The sequence below is a fragment of the Doryrhamphus excisus genome, chromosome 8 (assembly GCF_030265055.1).
Source record: "Doryrhamphus excisus isolate RoL2022-K1 chromosome 8, RoL_Dexc_1.0, whole genome shotgun sequence".
Taxonomy (NCBI): domain Eukaryota; kingdom Metazoa; phylum Chordata; class Actinopteri; order Syngnathiformes; family Syngnathidae; genus Doryrhamphus; species Doryrhamphus excisus.
Genome location: NC_080473.1, coordinates 18014012 through 18032383, shown reverse-complemented (window position 1 = coordinate 18032383; position 18372 = coordinate 18014012). Strand labels below are relative to the sequence as shown.

The 18372-nt window shown below is 41.8% G+C and overlaps 1 protein-coding gene across 4 annotated transcripts in view; it reads right to left on the bottom strand.

Moving 5' to 3' along the window:
- Positions 1-18372, bottom strand: part of LOC131134665 (kinase suppressor of Ras 1-like) — a 47168-nt gene that overhangs the window by 9706 nt on the left and 19090 nt on the right. Inside the window, exons 4-14 of one of the 4 annotated variants that reach the window (XM_058080170.1) lie at positions 16883-16962; positions 10288-10435; positions 8289-8577; positions 4746-4909; positions 4598-4664; positions 3164-3247; positions 3035-3096; positions 1979-2085; positions 1055-1229; positions 741-798; positions 612-666 (exon numbers count right to left, since the gene is read on the bottom strand). In XM_058080170.1, coding sequence (XP_057936153.1) covers positions 612-666; positions 741-798; positions 1055-1229; positions 1979-2085; positions 3035-3096; positions 3164-3247; positions 4598-4664; positions 4746-4909; positions 8289-8577; positions 10288-10396 — 1170 coding nt within the window. In that variant the 5' untranslated portion in view covers positions 10397-10435; positions 16883-16962. The other 3 variants (XM_058080171.1, XM_058080172.1, XM_058080169.1) reach the window with 3 other exon arrangements.

Sequence of the window (18372 nt, the reverse complement as noted above, 5' to 3'; positions counted from 1 at the left end):
CCATCTGGTACTTTTACAATCAGTAACTGTTACATTTGTTCACTTCCTGCTTTCCATAATACATTTTTTTTAAAATAATGTATCTTGTACCGAAGTACAAGGTGATATGAGCATCCAATGACATAATGGGTACCATAGTAAGTGTCAATATAGTGATATGTATAGCACATCATGACTGGTTCAAGACTCTTCATCCTTGTATTTAGCAAACATCAACTGCTTGTATTGTTTCTTGAATTGGCTCATCGTTGTGCATTGTTTGAGGGTCTTACTCAATCCATTCCATAGTTTGATTCCACATACTGAAATGCTATGGCTTTTTAACGTAGTCCTAGCATAGAAGTGTTTCAAATGTAGTTCTTCCCTGAGATCATATTTCTCCTCTCTTGTAGAGAAGTACTTGATGCCATTTTTAGGTAATTGGTTATTTTTAGCCTTATGCACTACTAACTATATCAGCAAGTTTAAGTATTTGTGATTTTAGAAATAAGGAGAAGACAGTTTTACCTTACCACCAGAGTGTGAATGAATAATGTGTTATGTCAATCAGATACATACTGATTATGAACATAACCACTGACTGTGCTTTAACTTCCACTGCCACTACTCACCTGTCCTTGCTCATCTGCCGTTACCTGCATCTGTGTGGTGGCGCTCTGGGATTCTCTGATGAAATATTTCCAAAAATAATATTACACACCCACAATAAATTTGGTTGCATTACTTGTGTGTGCTTTTACCCAGAGTCATTGGAGGTGTCAGACTGCTGACCAGCAGAACATACGGAATTAGAAATATCTGTTGGTGGGGGGGAACAGAAATAAGTTTAGGGTCAGTCTCTTCTGGCTGTTCCCTGTCGGGGTGTCACTGATTTTTGTGGTTTGGATCCACTGACTGTTTTGAAATTAAAAAAAAAAAAAAAGAGTCAGTCATGCAGTATCTTTGTCTCAGTGGGTGGAAGCGGGGCCAAGTAATCATAATGACACCCCCATCATTCTCATTCGGCTCCAAAAATAAGAGAAAACACACTAGCCCGCGTGTACAGTGGGCTGACCTGGGAAGGGAAAGCTGTCATGGCGGGAAGACTGAGGTGATGTGTTAAGTGGGGGTGTGGCGCTGACACTGGGAGGGTTACTCTGCTGGGAACGTGCTGGGGAGGAGGGTGTGGAGGAGGTGGCTGATGAAGGGTTACTGCTGGAGTCAAGCTGGACGGGGGCGACAGGAGGCTCCTGTGAGAAAACACACGCAATTGTGTTGGTAACCCTTCACTAACCCGATCTTAAAGCTCTGTCCCATACTGCCTTTCAATCATTCCGTCTGCCTATGTCTAAATACAACACACAATATTTGGGACTTATATTTTGAACACAAACTTGTATGACATCCCCATCAGCAGTGTAGTCCATCAATGGTGACTTACCCCACACTGGGTTCCATGAGCCCAGTTCTGGTTGGATTTTGGTGATGAGAAACATATTAGTTCCGTTATAGTTGCTGAGGTTACTTAAGTAGAGGCTTTGGTTTCTTAAAGCAATACGCGTTCAAAAGAGTAATAGATTTGCATCACAAAATTGACCCCTAAAAAAATCAGCCCTGGCAATGATTTCCGTTGTATCACTGCACATAGTGGCCTGTCCATTGGTTTGTATGTAGTGTAAATGGATGTGGCATCCGCTGTGGAACACATACGGAAACCAGATAGCTGTCATGACACCATCCTCACCACGTACACAAGCTGTCCGACTGACCAACAGCCACAAAATCCAAAAAGTAGTAAGATTCCAAACGAGTGAAAATGATAAAATAACGCCACAAGAATATGAGAACTGACAATGGCTAGCCAAAGCTGGCCAATAAAGAATGTATGCCTTTGTTTTTCATTCAATTTCATCCAATTGTAAAACAACCCAGAGGGACAGAGCCTTAAGTAACAAAAGGATGGTAAAAAAAATATATGCGCAGCCCAATTTATACATACCCTTTTGGCCTTTGGTAACGTGCCAAACTGCAGAGGGACTTTTGCTGTGTGATCAATTCGATTATTGATATCAGAGGGCACCGATTCTGCTCTGCGCATCCTTGGCACTACAAATGACATAAAACAGGAAGATGGTGAATGTACACAGAAGGTAGTCTGCACTCCTTTACTTGACTTTGTGCTGCTGCTGCAAATATGTTACAACTATTGACACAGTTGAACAAATACCACTCCGTTCTCTTTTTCACATTTTGTGGGTGGAACCTGCCTGCTCCAGCACACCCGCGACCCCCCTCATGGTGACAAGTGGTCGAGAAAATGGATGGATGTTGTAATTATTAAAGTGGATTTGCTCTCCAACACGCCCCTTCTCTCTTCAATTGCCATTGTTTTATCCCTAATTATAAAATTTATACTACGTACGTAATACCTAGAGGTTCAAGCAGTACACTATACCAGACCCGCATGGGACAGTACAGCCTAAATGTACTTGTATTATGACGTATTATGAGTAATTATTCAACTGGGGACATTAGGTGTTTTTTCTGTGCAATAATGAGAAGAAAAATCTGATCAACCGGTGTGACGCCATGCAACTCTGGCAAACCTTTTGCACTTTTCAAAAGCTGCGGCGCTGGCGTTTCAGGTGGTTGATAAGGGTTTTGTGTGATTGATGAGGTTTGTTTCTTCCTCATCGTAGAGCAGCATACTTTGCCTCATTGGAACATTCTTTTTAATTGTGGGTTAGTTCAGCTATTTTTAATGTTCAGATTGATTGGTATGGCGTCACATCAGGCTGGCCACTAAAACAAATTTATTTATTTTTTTTAACCAAAAATGTGCAAAATTCCATCCCATTTATTTTTGAGAAGGAAGAATTGTTTTAAAATGAAACAGGAGGTGAAACTGATCTACTTGAGTGACCCACACTGAGGAAGCGTTGTTGGCTAAAATCCCTTGATGTGACTAATTCTCCCGTCTTTCATTGTCCCTTCTGGAACATGCGAGCTAGTGGCATAGAGGAAGTGTGAATGACTACATTCATACATTGCTTACATGTGAGAAATGATATCCGACAAGATGGGGCACCTTTGGTACATTTGTTGTGACACGCTAATCTGTAGAGAGAAAAATTGAAGTATGACAACCATCAAACAAGCAAAGGATGGATATGAAGCGTCTTACTTGCAGTGTTTGCACTTGACACCAAACATCATGTTCTTGCCACACACTTGGCACGTCTGGGAGAGCCAAGATTTAGTTGAGAACCTGAAAGTGTGGACACACGCAATCAATGACATCTTCCATTCACGCTTACTAAGTCATTCATCTCTTTACTGAATCGCTTATCCTCTTATGTTCATTATTTTTGGGCTTTCAATGACTTATTTGAAATGGTCTTGCTAGGGTGGAAATATTTTTTTATTAGGGCTGTCAAATGATTATCATTTTTTAATTAGATTAATCAGTTTTTAACTAATTAATCACCATTATCTATTATGTCTGTAATAGTCCCATTTGTACTGTATTTAATGCATGGAAATAGTATAAATTATAATATATATTTGTATGTATCAAGAGCTCAAAATGAACTGAATATGTCAATCCAGCTAAAAGATAGCATACAAGGTTAACAATATTTGTCTAACACCAGTCTCTTTAATAGTAGAACACTTTAAAATTTGTTATTATATATAATATTTGTTATTGTCATCATCTTAGTGTCCCTTCCATGGACATAAAGTGATTGGGGAGGTCTGCAGCCTTAAAACATATATATTCATTGTAAATGAATAAAGTTGGCTCCTTCGCTGATTTCACTTATTGCGGGCTATTTTGGGAATCCACCCTCTGCTATAAATGTTCAATAGACAGCCAGTTGTCTATGGGTGTACTGTATTGTCTGTATTTGTCTACCTGCATGAATAGGTCCATATTAAATTCACACTTGTGTTCTCAATAAGTATTCATTCATTCATTTTCTACCACTTATCCTCACGAGGGTCGGGAGGGGGGGGGGGGGGTGCTGGAGCCTATCCCAGCTGTCTTTGGGCAAGAGGTGGGGTACACCCTGGACTAGTCAATGTGCCAATCACAGGGCACATATAGACAAACAACCATTCACACTCACATTCATACCTATGGACAATTTGGAGTGGCCAATTAACCTAGCATGTTTTTGGAATGTGGGAGGAAACCGGAGTACCCGGAGAAAACCCACACATGCACGGGGAGAACATGCAAACTCCACACAGAGATGGTCTGGTCTCCTCGCTGTGAGGTCTGCGCGCTAACCACTCGACCGCTGTGCAGCCTCAGTGAGTATTCATTCATTTATTCATTTATTTTTGAACCTGTGTGTATAATTTTGTCGCTGTGTGGACTGGAGAAAATTCAAATGTTTCTTTGTGAAAAGGGTTCTATATGCACAGTATGGTTCAAATCCTTAACAGTCCAAAATGAACAAGACGTCTGTACCCATGAGTACCCATGAAGAGTGTATGTAAAGCGATGTTGGGTATAATGGAAGAAATTGTTATATCTCCAAATTCTTTTATGTCTCGTGACACTGACTGCAGTGTGATTTGGGAAGCGTGAGGGAGGGGGGCAGGTACTAACCTGTGTGTAACAGCCAAGCCAATATCTCGCCTTACTGTATGAGGAGAAGTGCCTTGCACAGCAAGGTCTGTGAAACACACCATCATGCACTGAATGAAGAGCCGAGCTCCAATTAAAAAATATCTGATATCATCGCTGGGTGACTCACTGTCCAGTTGGGTGGGGGCAGCCGTCATGAAGTACGGTGCTGAGACAGGGACAGGGCTGTGTGTGCGAGCAGACAGAGGGGGAGACCGTGGGTTTGAATCCTCAGGACTGTTGCCAAAGCCATTGAGCTGAAGAGCAGCCAACGCCTTGTTCTTCTTGTTGGACCTGCAAAGACATAGCTGTCAAAATCATTTCTAATAAAAAGTACATTTTCTATCTAATCTACACTGCCAAAACCACATTTTAAGGGAGGGTTACATGAATATGTTTCAATGCCAAACCTAAAGGGAACCCTACTCCATCACAGTGTAAAACAGTTCCTTGGTGTCTCCTAGGTCAGTGATTTTCAACCACTGTGCCGCGGCACACTAGTGTACCTTGAGAAACCGTCAGGTGTGCCGTGAGGAATTATCCAATATCACTTTTTATAAGTAACATTTATTAATCATCATTTGCAAATATGATGTCAATAGCCATTATGTCAATAGTATACATGGACCCAAATATTCCAATTGCATTTGGTTTATTTGCTCAAACGGAAAGAGTTGAACAGGGATGGAATATTCCTTTTCCCAATCCGATTGAGGTATCTTGTACCCGCTCAAACGGAAAGTTGTCAGGGTGCGTTCTTCTTCGTGGTGTTTTTCTTCTTCTGTTGTTTATTGGCGGTTGGCAAGCAGCTTTCGTATGCATTAGCGCCATCTGTGGAACAGAATCTAAACCCTTCTATACGCCATTCACAAGTCCAGTTTTATTAAAAAGGAAAATATATATCTATATAAAACATGTCCTGAGTTTAATTATAAAATATTAGCAAGATTGAATTTGATCTTTTCCTGTTTAAATTTATCTCGGGTGCGTTTCTTTCAGCGCATGCTAAGATATGACTTAATACGCAAATCAAGACGTTCTTCACTTTTAAAAATGGAGGCCAGCAATCAGCACTGGACTAAGCAAAGTTTGTTTTTGATTAAAAAACAACTAAATTTCAAGACTGGACAGACGAAAAACTGGCAATACGGAGTTATTCCAACACTACCAGAGTAGTAGTGATGGCCCTTGGTGCACCTTGCTGTGGCCCAGCAAAGTGCTCTGTATTTGGGCACACGCTCCGAGCAGCAGGTGTACCGCCACAAGGGTGTGTGCAAAACCTTTTGCACTTTTCAAACGCTGTAGCACTGGCATTGTAGGTAGCTGAAAATATTTTTTGTGTGCTGGATGTTTTTTTTCCCTCATCACGGAGCATTTGGTGCAACTAGCACACAAAATGTCTTCCTCAGAAAGTGAACGTTTGTTATGGTGGCTTTGCAGCATTTTGGCGGTTTTTTTCTGTACTTTTTTGTGTGTCTATCTTGGTAATTTTCAGAATGGAATATTGAAATGATTAGTCCAGTCATCATCATTAAACCTGTATTGATAGCAAAAGGAATTATTCAATGGTTACACGTACAAGATGGCCGTACTCCCCTGCTTCCGCTTCAATACTTTTGAACAAATGCAACATCTCTGTGATCACCTAGTTCATTCTGTTTAAAACCGAAATATTCCCACAGTGGGAGTGTGGCATTTGCTTTTGTGCTGTCATTCATGTTAGCGTATGCTGGCTGATGTATGCTGTCATCCGGCCTGAAAGAGTGATGAAGAATACCAACATGACTGCCTGTGCAAGTCAATTTATTAAGGCCGGCAAAATTATGTTTTTTTCTTTTGTCGTTCGATGAATCAATTTGTAAATTATCATGACGGGCCTTGTTATCGGACTCGGTTTGCATCTCTATCGTGCATCTCTACTTGAGAATAGCTGTTCCGTGATACATGCAGGTACACTGTGGAGGCACACACACACTGTATCGGACCTCAGCGCCTTGTCATGAGACATCACAGTAGCTACTGTTAGCCCCACAGTAGCCACAGATTCATCCTGCATGGCTGCCAAGGTACGACCATCAAGGATCCAAGACACGTCTGCAGTTCCCTCAGGTAATCTTCTGAAGGTGGAAGACAACAAAAGTGGGCGTGCAGCAACACGTCTGAAAAAGACACCCGCTAATCTGGTTTGGTGCGTGTGTATCCAGCTGCAGCCTGCCCGGGCCATCCAATAACGACCCTCTCCTCTCAGGACGAAAGTAGTAAAAGCATAAAAAGGATTTTGGGGAAGTTTTCAGCAGTGTAGTGTATCAATGGTGACCTGGTCAGTTTTAGGGTGTTGAGGAAAGTAGTTCCAACAAATTGCTGTGGTTACTTAAGCAAATCGTTTTGCTTCTCAAAACAATATACGTGTTGAAAAGAGTAATTTGCATCAGAAAATAAAGACCTCCCAATCACTCCTGTTATTTCCTCTCCCTTCCAATCACCAGCTGTCAACTTTTGCTCACATTTGCATCACTTGTTTCACAGTGTTTACTGCTGTGAAAGTCAAAGTACACATGTCTGACTACGGAAAACAATTCCTTTTAGCACAATCCAAAGCGATACCGAACTGCACTACAAAACGTGTGAAACACGTATGTAAGAGTGCACTGAGAGAAAAGGAGAAAAAATAACACAGAAAAGGAAGATCTACAAAGACACCTGAGACATCATCCTTTCACCTGCTCAGTTTGATTGGGAAATCTTCATTTTTACATTTACCTCCTTTTTTAGGGAGGTTTGACTTTCTGTGGAAACCGGTTTTGTGCACGGACTACTTTCTTAAACACCAAAATCCGACAAAGAGCGGGGAAAGCCACAGTTGATGCACTACACTGCTGATTGGCATGTCATCCAACTTCATATCAAAAATCCCAACTACGCCTTGAAAGGAAAACTGTACTTTTTAAAAAGAATCACCCACGATCCTTATGTGAAACATGAACACACGTCTTTCTCTTCTGTGTGTTCTAAAAAGAGAAAAACAGTTAGCTTGAGGAAGCTAACAATGCACATAATGGGACAGACCTATTTTGAGTATAATATATATCTGCAGTCTAAAAAACTTGTAATACTTTTATTTTTTGATCATTTTAAACATTACCAGAACTTGCATTCTTGCATTGATTGGTGTCTTATCGCATTGTTTTGGAGTGGCCCCTCAGTAGTGGCGTGAGGCGCTGTGTCTCGTCCAGACAAATAGTCATGTTAGCTTCCACGAAAACATGTCGCTGTCGCTGGGTCAGTTTTGGAAATAGAACATTGCTGGCATTTTCGGAGGGAGCATTACAGTTGAAATAGGTGCGTTTTTAGTTCCCACGTGTTAGCTCTTTATACACAGAAATGCACAGAAAAGAGAAAGACGTGCCCATGTTTCACATCAGGATTGTGGATGATGGGCAAAATTCCAAAAAAGTGCACTTTTCCTTTCAGTGTTAATCCAGTCTGCTAAGCGAGACAATCTGATGACACCAGAAGATATAACACGTCTTGGGGGTCATCACGGTGACATCAGGAGAGAGAGAGAGAGATGTCCAGAAATGGTGGATGAGGATATATGGATAGCCTTTTTAAGAGGACGCTGCAATCCAACAACAATACAAACATTGGCGTAGGTGCAGCACTTCTAACCTACTTGGGCTTTGCAGGCTCCTCAATGCGGTTTGCAAGCTGAGACTCATGACTCTTGCTTCGTGTCAAAGCAATGGAGAAAGGCAGGAGTTGCAACAGTTTCCGGGAAGGTGGCGGAGGTGTATGGACAGTTTTGGCAGACTTTGGCGGTGTACTCGGCTCCACTGAGAAGGGGTCAACCATTTCCTCAGTAGGTACGTAAGGAGAGTTGTCATCTGAGCTCGGAACCACAGATACGGAAATCAAGCGGCCATGGCTGACGGGCTGCTGAGAGTCGAGCCTCACGTCTCCACCTTGGATTAAAGAAACAAACAGAAGTTATACAATTGTATCCTACACTTAGATTACTAATTGCTTCATTGAATATCCTAATGATACAAATGTTATGCCTGTCCCGGTAACACATTTTACTTGGAGATAATTCTCAATATATTTGACGATATTTTTTGGGATGTATCACGTAGGTTGTCACCTATGCCATTCCAACTGCATTCATTCATTCATTCATTCATTTTCCACTGCTTATATAGAACCAATGCACACAGACAGATGCAGAGTGAACCCTCTTGTCATCCAGCCTGTGTGGCAGAGAGATGCGAGCAGATCAAACACATGCATACATGCACATATCAAGTCACTGAGGGTATCATAATTATTCATTCATTCATTTTCGACCGCTTATTCTCACGAGGGTCGTGGGGGGTGCTGGACCCTATACCAGCTGTCTTCAGGTGAGAGGCGGGGTACACCCTGGACTGGTAGCCAGCCAATCACAGGGCACATATAGACAAACAACCATTCACACTCACATTCATACCTATGAACAATTTGGAGTCGCCAATTAACCTAGCATGTTTTTGGAATGTGGGAGGAAACCGGAGTATCCGGAGAAAACCCACGCATGCACGGGGAGAACATGCAAACTCCACACAGAGATGGCCGAGGGTGGAATTGAACCCCCGGTCTCCTAGCTGTGAGGTCTGCGCGCTAACCACACGACCGCCGTGCAGCCCGGTACCATAATTATCAACCTGTTAATTCCATTTACTACTTTTTAGTATCATTTGTTAAGAGTAAAAAACATATATATATAATATAGCACATATTCCAGAATAAAAGACACTCTTTTTACTAGTTTGGCTAGTTCTTTGACTTTGTCAGGTGGGACATATACATAATATACTGAACACTTTTTTAAGCAATACTACCTAATACACTTCTGTCTTGGAGAATATGGCAAAAATTATTTCACACAAAAAAATGCAAAACAAAAAAAGGCAATCTATCTAAAACATTATTTTTTTAAGTGTGACCAATTACAGATGGGCTGTGGGTGGAAAAAAAATGAACTATTCCAGTTTTGGAAAGCCAATAAAATACAGATGGAATAGGTGCAGATTCTGGAAGATCTAGAAAGCGCTGTGTGCAGGTTATTGTGTGTAGCTGCTCTATAGGAGTCCATAACTCAATACAACAGACCCAAAATGAGCTAAATAGGTCTCCTTTAAAAAACAGACCAATGAGGCAATCTTGAGCAAATCAAACACTCCTTTTTTCTCCTGTGACATTAACAACCTGCCACAACCCCCCCAAGCTCACTTGTAAACAAACATTTTTTGTGTCCTAGTTGTGCCAAATACTCCACGATGGTACACTAGTACACACAAAAGCTTTATCAGCCACCTGAAACGCCAGCACCGCGGTTGCACCTTGCTAGGCTATATAATCTGATCCTCTTTTGTCATGATATTTCCTTAGGACTCATCAACAGGTACACTTGGTCACATCCTCATTTATTCCATACTTCTTACCTCCAGTTGTACACAAACTACACTGAAATTGAAATTAAAAATTAGATGTAAAAATGTTATCAGTATCATATCAATCTTGAGAAGCAGGAAGTTACCGTATGGTTTGGAAAAATAAGTTTCAGTTTCTGATTTATTGGCTGGGAAAAGAAGACTTCCACCAAAAGTATGAAACCAATCCTGGTCTTGGCTTACCTATCTCTGCAGGACTCTTTAGACAGGAGAGGGCAGCAGTGAGGCGAGAGCGATCATCAGAGTTGGATCCCAGACGTTTCATTGTGTCCTCCACCTGACCGATGGGCATCTGCAGCACAGCGTCTACTGAGAGTTTCCTTGCCGCAGCCTGCAGGCCACAAGGAATAATCAATAACCAACAATCTCTATTATGGTTTTATTATTATTGTCATTCACTTGTAATCGTATTAAAAAGTACACAAAGCACAGAAAAAAGTCAAAGTGCATCAACATACAAACAACCACTCAGCCGCCGTACAACTCCTATTATAATTTTTTAAATAAAAATTTTTAATCATTGGAAGATTCTTCTGGTATGTCGCTATATTAAAAAAATATTGCCAAACCCTAGTGTCAACTATCTCTAACAGACCTCCTCTACCTCTATTAGACTATAACTTACAACATATCACACCATAACATATAACCAAGTGAAGTCAAAGCTGAATTGAAGGAAACATATTCAAGTATTTCCAAAGCTTGTCAAGATTGACAACATGAAGTCCTCTACACTTCTTTACCTTCCCTGTCAGCCTCCCTGCTGCAGCAGGACTGGTACATCATGTCACTGTAAGGAGTGTCTGTCATCACCATGGTTACCGCTCGGACCACAGCAGAAACGCCGCTGTATTATGGAAATGTAAAAATGCCTAAATAAATTCAGCTTCTGTGTATTTGATGAGTAAAGTACCTTCACTGCTGACAAGATATTTGATGCGCAAAACAGACAAGTTACCATCACTCAACCCGGAAAGTAGCTGAAGTAGTAATGCTGCTAGCCAACACTGTGTTGTGTGTTTGCAAACTCAGCAAAACTGACATTGGTCCTACACAGTACAACCCTGACCCCCCCTCTGGCTTCACCTCACAGGACACTGGCAGTCCAATTACTATCTTACCAACTCCAGTCACAAATCATCACCTCACAATACAATACAGCAATTTACCTCTTTTTGCTCAGGATTTGTTCTGTTTTTTTTATTAGGTTTAGGTGTTTAGGTTGTCACAATTCTGCTGTCTCCATGCATGGTTGGATAATAGCAAGGACGTAAATGAGTCAAAAGTCAAACCTCCCTAAATAGCATGTAAATGATCGTGGCAGTGAACCACTACAAAATAAAAATGTGTTTCTTTCAAAATTTGAAAATAATTTCAAGTAATATTCTGTATATGCTATCTAGATACATACAGTAAGCCTGGGGGATATATCTATATTTTTTAATGTCGATATTTCTGTTAAGCACCATATCAAAACAAGCATATGGTTCATATGAATATAGACTGTTTAATGTGGATGGCTTATGTTTCAAGATGGCGCCGCCCAAGTGCAAGCTAGTTATGGCAGCTCTGTGTCTCCTGCGGCGTTTTTAGTCTTTAATCATGCTTTGTTTTTATTACTTCCGTGATGTTTTTGTGCCTACCCACCCCTTAAGCAAGTGTGCAGCTATGGATGTTGCATACAGCTTGCACTATTATTGACACTTGGGAACCACTGTTAGCTTTGAGCATCCCTTCACTACGCCGAATGATCGGATATCCCCGCGGAGATATGGAGGTGGAGAGGCTGCATAGTGGGAGTGAAGAGCGAAAAAGACGGTATAAAGGTTTCTGTATAAAGACGGTATCAACCATGTTTACAGTCTGTCGTCATGGGGAACATGAGATGGGAGCGCTAATGATGAACCCGGCTGCAGAGATTACAGCGACTGCAGTTTGATTGCACATTAGATTTAACTTTTTATATATTTATTTCAAGATAATATACTATTTTATTGCTGTGGCTATTGTTCTATAGGATTGTTTACATTTTAATAAATTTTTACACACATATTTGGATATTCTACCTATGAGTTTTGGTCCATATCGCCCAGTCGTAACATACATTCATCATTCATTTTCTACCGCTCTTCCTCACGAGGGTCGCGGGGGGTGCTGGAGCCCATCCCAGCTGTCTTCGGGCGAGAGGCGGGGTATCCTAACATACAGTGGTATGAAAATGTTTGGGCACCCCTGTTGGGATTAGCCATTCCAGGTAAATATATCATATAGCAGACCAACACAGTGATAAATGAGAAGTTTAAAGGATTTACAGAAAGTGTACAATTATTATTTCAACAAAAGTAGGCAGGTGCAATATTAGGGATCTGGTATAGAAAGAATGGACTTTTCACTACCGATCCGCACATCAGCATTTTACAATAAATCTGTCCAGTTAAGCACAGTCCATGCTAACAGCAGGGATATTTTGCCAGCCAGCATAAGAAAGACTTTGGCTTGACACTGCAGCAGCAGAGCATACCAACACCCGGGCAGTGCCTGGGCATGTCTCAGGTGTCATTACTTCTCTAACAGTCAGAATGGGAAGAAAGACTAAAAAGGCAAACTACATGGATGAAAACAGCAGCCACTTGTACTAAAAATACCACCTGTTATGTTAATCATTAGTTTGTCACACACACAAAGAGTCTTTCAGGTAAACAGAGGTGGAAAGATGGACTTGGGGGTGTCAGAGTCCACACAAACAGGCGGGCGCTTTTTAGCGTCTGCCTGCAGCAACAAGCAAATAGAAATAGTCTCGACCAAAGACGGGTACGCAAGTGGCAGACAGGTGAACAAACACAACAAGAGTGCCGGGTACAGCACAAGGAAGTACTTTGTTGCCCTTACTGGGGAATAGTAAACATGCAGTAACTTTACCATGTCGGCAGGATGTACAGGAAGTCTGTCGTACTCCAGGTGTTGTAACGCAAGCACACACACCCACACACTCTTATCGCGCTCCTGGTTTCTCCTCCCACATTCGCTCCCTCCCAACCTCAGCAAGTCTTTCCAGATTGTTGGAGTTGAGCAGCTTTGCCTTCCCGGCATTTCAACCGTGCACCGGAGCCTTTGAGGTAGTCGTGGTCCAGTTTGACCGAATTGTTCAAATCTCGAGTTTTTTTACTGAACAGGGACTCGTGGGTATTCGTCTGTTAACTCGTCCACTTATATGCTGTAATTGCGACTAAATAAAAAGGAAAAGCATGTAACATGGCATTAATTGTGAAACTGTTACTCTAACTTCATTTGTATAGATGTATTAACCCCGTGGAAAAGCAACACAGTGTCTTCTTGCCTCAAATCAGCTGTCCATTCCACTTCCTCTTCCTGTCTGAGCTACTCGCTCGCTAACGCCGAGCCGAGAACTCAAACCCAATGAGCTCAAGAACCGAGACTCATTCGCTGAGCAGCTTGCAGCCGACAAGTGAATCGTGCACCTGATGTGGGCCCACTGGTTTCGTGAGTCGGAGAAGTGGACTTGTTGCGCATGTGCGAGTTGCTCGGGTGACGTTGACGCTACATTTAGCGCCGAATTATACGTCAACGTCGCCGCCATATTGGGTATGTCAAACCTGCTGTAAATGTACTTAAAGCGACTTTTAACAAAGAAATTGAAGTTAAGTTATACAAGTTGATACATTCACACACGTACTAACATATTTGGGAAATAGTTATAGACACCAAAAACAATATATTTGTAAATTTTATCTTCTCAGATGGCTAAGACACACAGGATAACTCATATTACATTACAACTATAGAAGACAAAGTAGTGCAGGAAAGCTACACAGTGTAAAATTGTTGTTTTTTGCATCAAAGGGGCATCCTTTAAAATACACGCATATGCTGATTATTATTTGGATTGCTAACATTCATGTTCTTATTTGACAAATACCGTAAATCTGACATTGCATAACAGATTCTCAGCAGTTGAAGTGTTTTTTTCACCAAATACAGTCTTACCTTTAATTACTTCGATGACTTGTTTTTCTTTGACAAACATTGTTGTAAAGTTACAATACTCTTACTTGAGGACAATCTTCGGCTTTTTTTTTGACAATTTTTCATCTGCGTATGATCAATAAAGTTGATAAAGTTGAGATGCGTTTTTCAAAGCAGTTATGTTTGGTTTCCACTACTTTGGCCGGTCTAATCAATTCCATCAGAATGACCATTCTTTCCCCATTTCTGTCTTTCTTTCAATCCATCGCAATCTTCATTCCAATGTCTTTTTGGACACATTCGGTTATATCTTCCTATGTATAGCATTCCAGGTTGAATAAGATCCATCTCCAAAAACCTAAAGAAGAGGGATGGATGGCGCTGCCTGGTGTTCACTGGTGGTGCTAGGCAGCCGATACTCGATGGGTTTCATTGGATATGGACTTCCATTTCTGATAAACATGCACATGATAATCCAGTGGTCTGGCATTCGTTCAGGATGTGGGCCCAGTTAAGGAGGCACTTTGTTTTTCTGGGTTTCTGCCTGTCCAGCCCCATCCCAGATAAGCATTTCTTCCATCTTTTCCAACCCTCCCTGCTGGACGTTCACTTCATTTCAGCAATTCTTTCAAATCCCAATCTTTTTAGGTACTTCCAGGTGAGACCCTGCGTTTATAGTCAGTTACCAAACTTCCATGAGCCTCCTGGTGTGAACATTGTTGATGCACGTCTTGACTTGCAGCCATCAGTGAGGGGTTAATCTCTATTTGTACCAAACTGCTAGGCATACAACAGATCTCTCGGACTAACATCAGAATGGCACGAGAGCAAGACCTGAGTATGCCTTTGACAGGGGACATGCGGCATATAACCTTTAACCTCTATTCGTGCCCGTCATTGTCTGTTACGATTTAAAATTGGCTAAAACCAAACTAGCTTGCATAAACCCAGAGGCGGATCCCCGTGGTGCCAGATGTAAGCAGGAGGACGCTGCAGTCATTCATGTCCGAGTTTGGAGAAGAAGTACCTGGAGGGAAGTCCATTTAGATCTGCAACCCAACCCTTTCATATGGGCAATTCTTTAAGGTAGAAGGATGCTGCCCCGCCTATCCACGCTCAATGGCTGAGAGATGTCACGTCCTGCTTACATTTAGAGAAAATACATGATTCCATTTGTAACGCAGAAGACAATTTCCGAAATGTACGGACCCTTCTCTTGTGTAGTTTCATAACTTCAAATTTAGCTGAGCTCCCCAATATTATTTCCCTTCTGTGTCCCATCTATTGTCACCCAATGTTGTGTTCCTTTACACATTCCTTTACACATTTTACGTCTAATTTCTGTCTCTTATGGCTTACCTTCTGGGCTTTTGGTTGTTTTTTTAGTGTTCTGTTAGTGTCCTCTTGTTAGACTTCCTTTAAACATTGTGTACGCTTATTATAATAGAATAATACAAATATCTCAGAAGAAGACAGAAGTGTTCATTGTACATACACTTCATGTTATGTACATCCAGATAGCATTTGCTATCAAACATTACAGATGTACAAGAAGTGAAAATGATGATGCCAAAGACAATGCAGGCCAAGTCAAGGAAACATATTCTAAAGGTTTCGGCAATGGGCACATTTTGCATTTCATCATGAAATTATATTTTTATTTAATATTTTAAGAAGCGGATGTGTAGAAAACACACATTACTGTAGTTGAGTTCCTGACACAACAATTGATTGTTTTTCTACACAACGAGCAAAGGGAAACTTTTGTTATAGACTTTGGCATCCTGTCCCTCAGGTAGTTTATCTATAATCAAAATGGTAAAGATGAAAGCTGCATGTCCCTCCATCAGGAGGGGATTAATGTCAGCTGACTGATGTCATGTGACTTCTACAAAGCATCGACCCAAATTACCTACATACGATCGATGTAGTGGGCATCCCTGATTTCCAGGATTAAGCTAGTTTTCCTCCAGCCTGCTTTTGTCTGCATTTTGTCAGAGGCAAAAATACCTTTGTATAATTTATGGAACAAAGAAAAGAGGGATTATGTATTTATTTAACCAATCTTTGCACTTAGTATTAGTATTAGGTTGTACATTTTGTATATTGTTTTTGTTACATACATTTGAAACATGATACTTAAGCAACATGTATTTAAGTTCTGCAAATATGCATTACACGCAATAACTACTTTATTGCTGTAGTGACACCTAGCCACGCCACGGCACGCCAGCTAGCTACTGGACGAGCCGGCTAGCGACTACCTTCAACACACGCTCGCTCACAATGCTTCAGGCTGCTAGCGAAAGGTAACGCTACATATCGGAGCTGCTGCCACTGCTGCTGTCTTTTTGTTATGGATGCAAGGTGTGGCGTTGGTTTCTATGTGGCTGTGTCCCATGACGTGCATCAACCTGCTGCCATTTTTTAGCTGTTTTTATAGCTTTAGAACACACAGAAAAGAGAAAGACGCCTGTTCATGTCCCAGGGCCAGATTCCACAAAAAGTGGCATTTTCGCTATCAAATATGTTGTAAAGTAGGTACTCTATGAGGCCAATGATGACATGCAATTGAAGGCTTGGTTTTACTGTCTTCCATACGTAATAAAGGTGACTTTACAAATAGAAATAAAAGATCTAATTGACATGACACATGCTGTTAGCTTGCTAATAAGATCCAATCACTCTTTTTACAGCCACAAATGCGGAAAGCCTAAAAAAGCTGACATGGTTCGAAATGAGGATGACAGAAAAGAAAAGAATGGGAACCACACGAAAGAAACGTATGTCCTACCTCAGTTTGCTAGAAGCTGCTTCATGGAGGCTGAGGTCAGTCCAGGTCTGGAGTTGGTACTTTCCACCTGCCGTTCCTTCCTTAAGCACACAGGAAAGTCAAAAACCTGTAGCACAACTTCAATCTTCTGTCCTTGTGTGCTCTGTTATTTCAAAGACTGCTGAGCTCTCCATGCAAGTGTGTGCCTGTGGGTATATTTGACAAGTGTGTGTGTGTGTTGGTATGTGAAAAGTGTGGTTTGGGTGTGTATAAATAGTGTACAGGGCAGGGACAGAGGCTTGTAGAGCAGCTGACTCAACACATTCTAGTTTGGTTGACTGCTCATCACAGAGAAAGCTGGTGAAGATGTTCCAAACTCTGCCATACGTATACACACTACATCACACCTTAGCACTCTACATCACACCCTGATCAAGTAACACTACATCACACCTTAACACACTACATCACACCCCGATACCGTAACACTACACTACATCATAACACGCCACATCACCCAATTTGGACAATTTGGAGTCACCAATTAACCTAGCATGTTTTTGGAATGTGGGAGGAAACCGGAAACCCATACATGCACAGGGAGAACATGCAAACTCTATACAGACATGGCCGAGGGTGGAATTGAACTCGGGTCTCCTAGCTGTGAGGCCTGTGTACTAGCCACTCGTCCACCGTGCAGCCTGGGTCTGCATTTGTAATTTGAATTTGTAAAATGACGTAAAAGAAAAATAGTTTTGTATCTGAGTGTTTTTTGTTTGTTTGTTTTTACTTTGTGTGGGGGGGGGGCAGGGGGGGAGTCATTGTCATTGTTGAAGTCATGATCAGATTGATGGCCTGGGGGATGAAAGTATCTCTGTGCCTGATACGGTTTTGGCGTACGGTGCTCTGTAGCGCCTACCTGAAGGGTGGGGTTCGAACAGTTTGTGTCCGGGGTGTGAGATAGCATTGATGTTCTCTGCCCACTTCCTGGCCAGAAGATCGGCTCCAATACCTTTTTCTGCTGACTTCATGGTCCTTTGTAGTCTGATGTCCCGTTTGGTTGCAGATCCAAGTGATGGAAGTGCAAAGAACAGACTAAATGACTGAGGGTGTAGAACTGGAGAACTGGATCAGCAGTCCCTGGGGCAGATTGACCTTCATGAGTTGTCGTAGTACAACCTCTGCTGGGCCTTTTTACTTAATGTGGAAGGACCGCTTCAAGGGGGGCTTCTCCTGAATTCCACTGGCACACCCACAGTCTTGAGTGCGTTGAGCTCTATATGGTTCTGACTACACATAGGACCAGATGGTCTACCTCCCGTCTTTATACAGACTCCTCGCCACGGTGACTGTCATGTGGTCTGCAAACTTCAGGAGTTTCCCAGAAGGGTCCCCTGAGGTGCAGTCATTATTGTACAGGACTGCATCCCAGCTGTCTTCGAGCGTGAGGCGGGGTACACCCTGGACTGGTGGCCAGCCAATCACAGGGCACATACAGACAAACAACCATT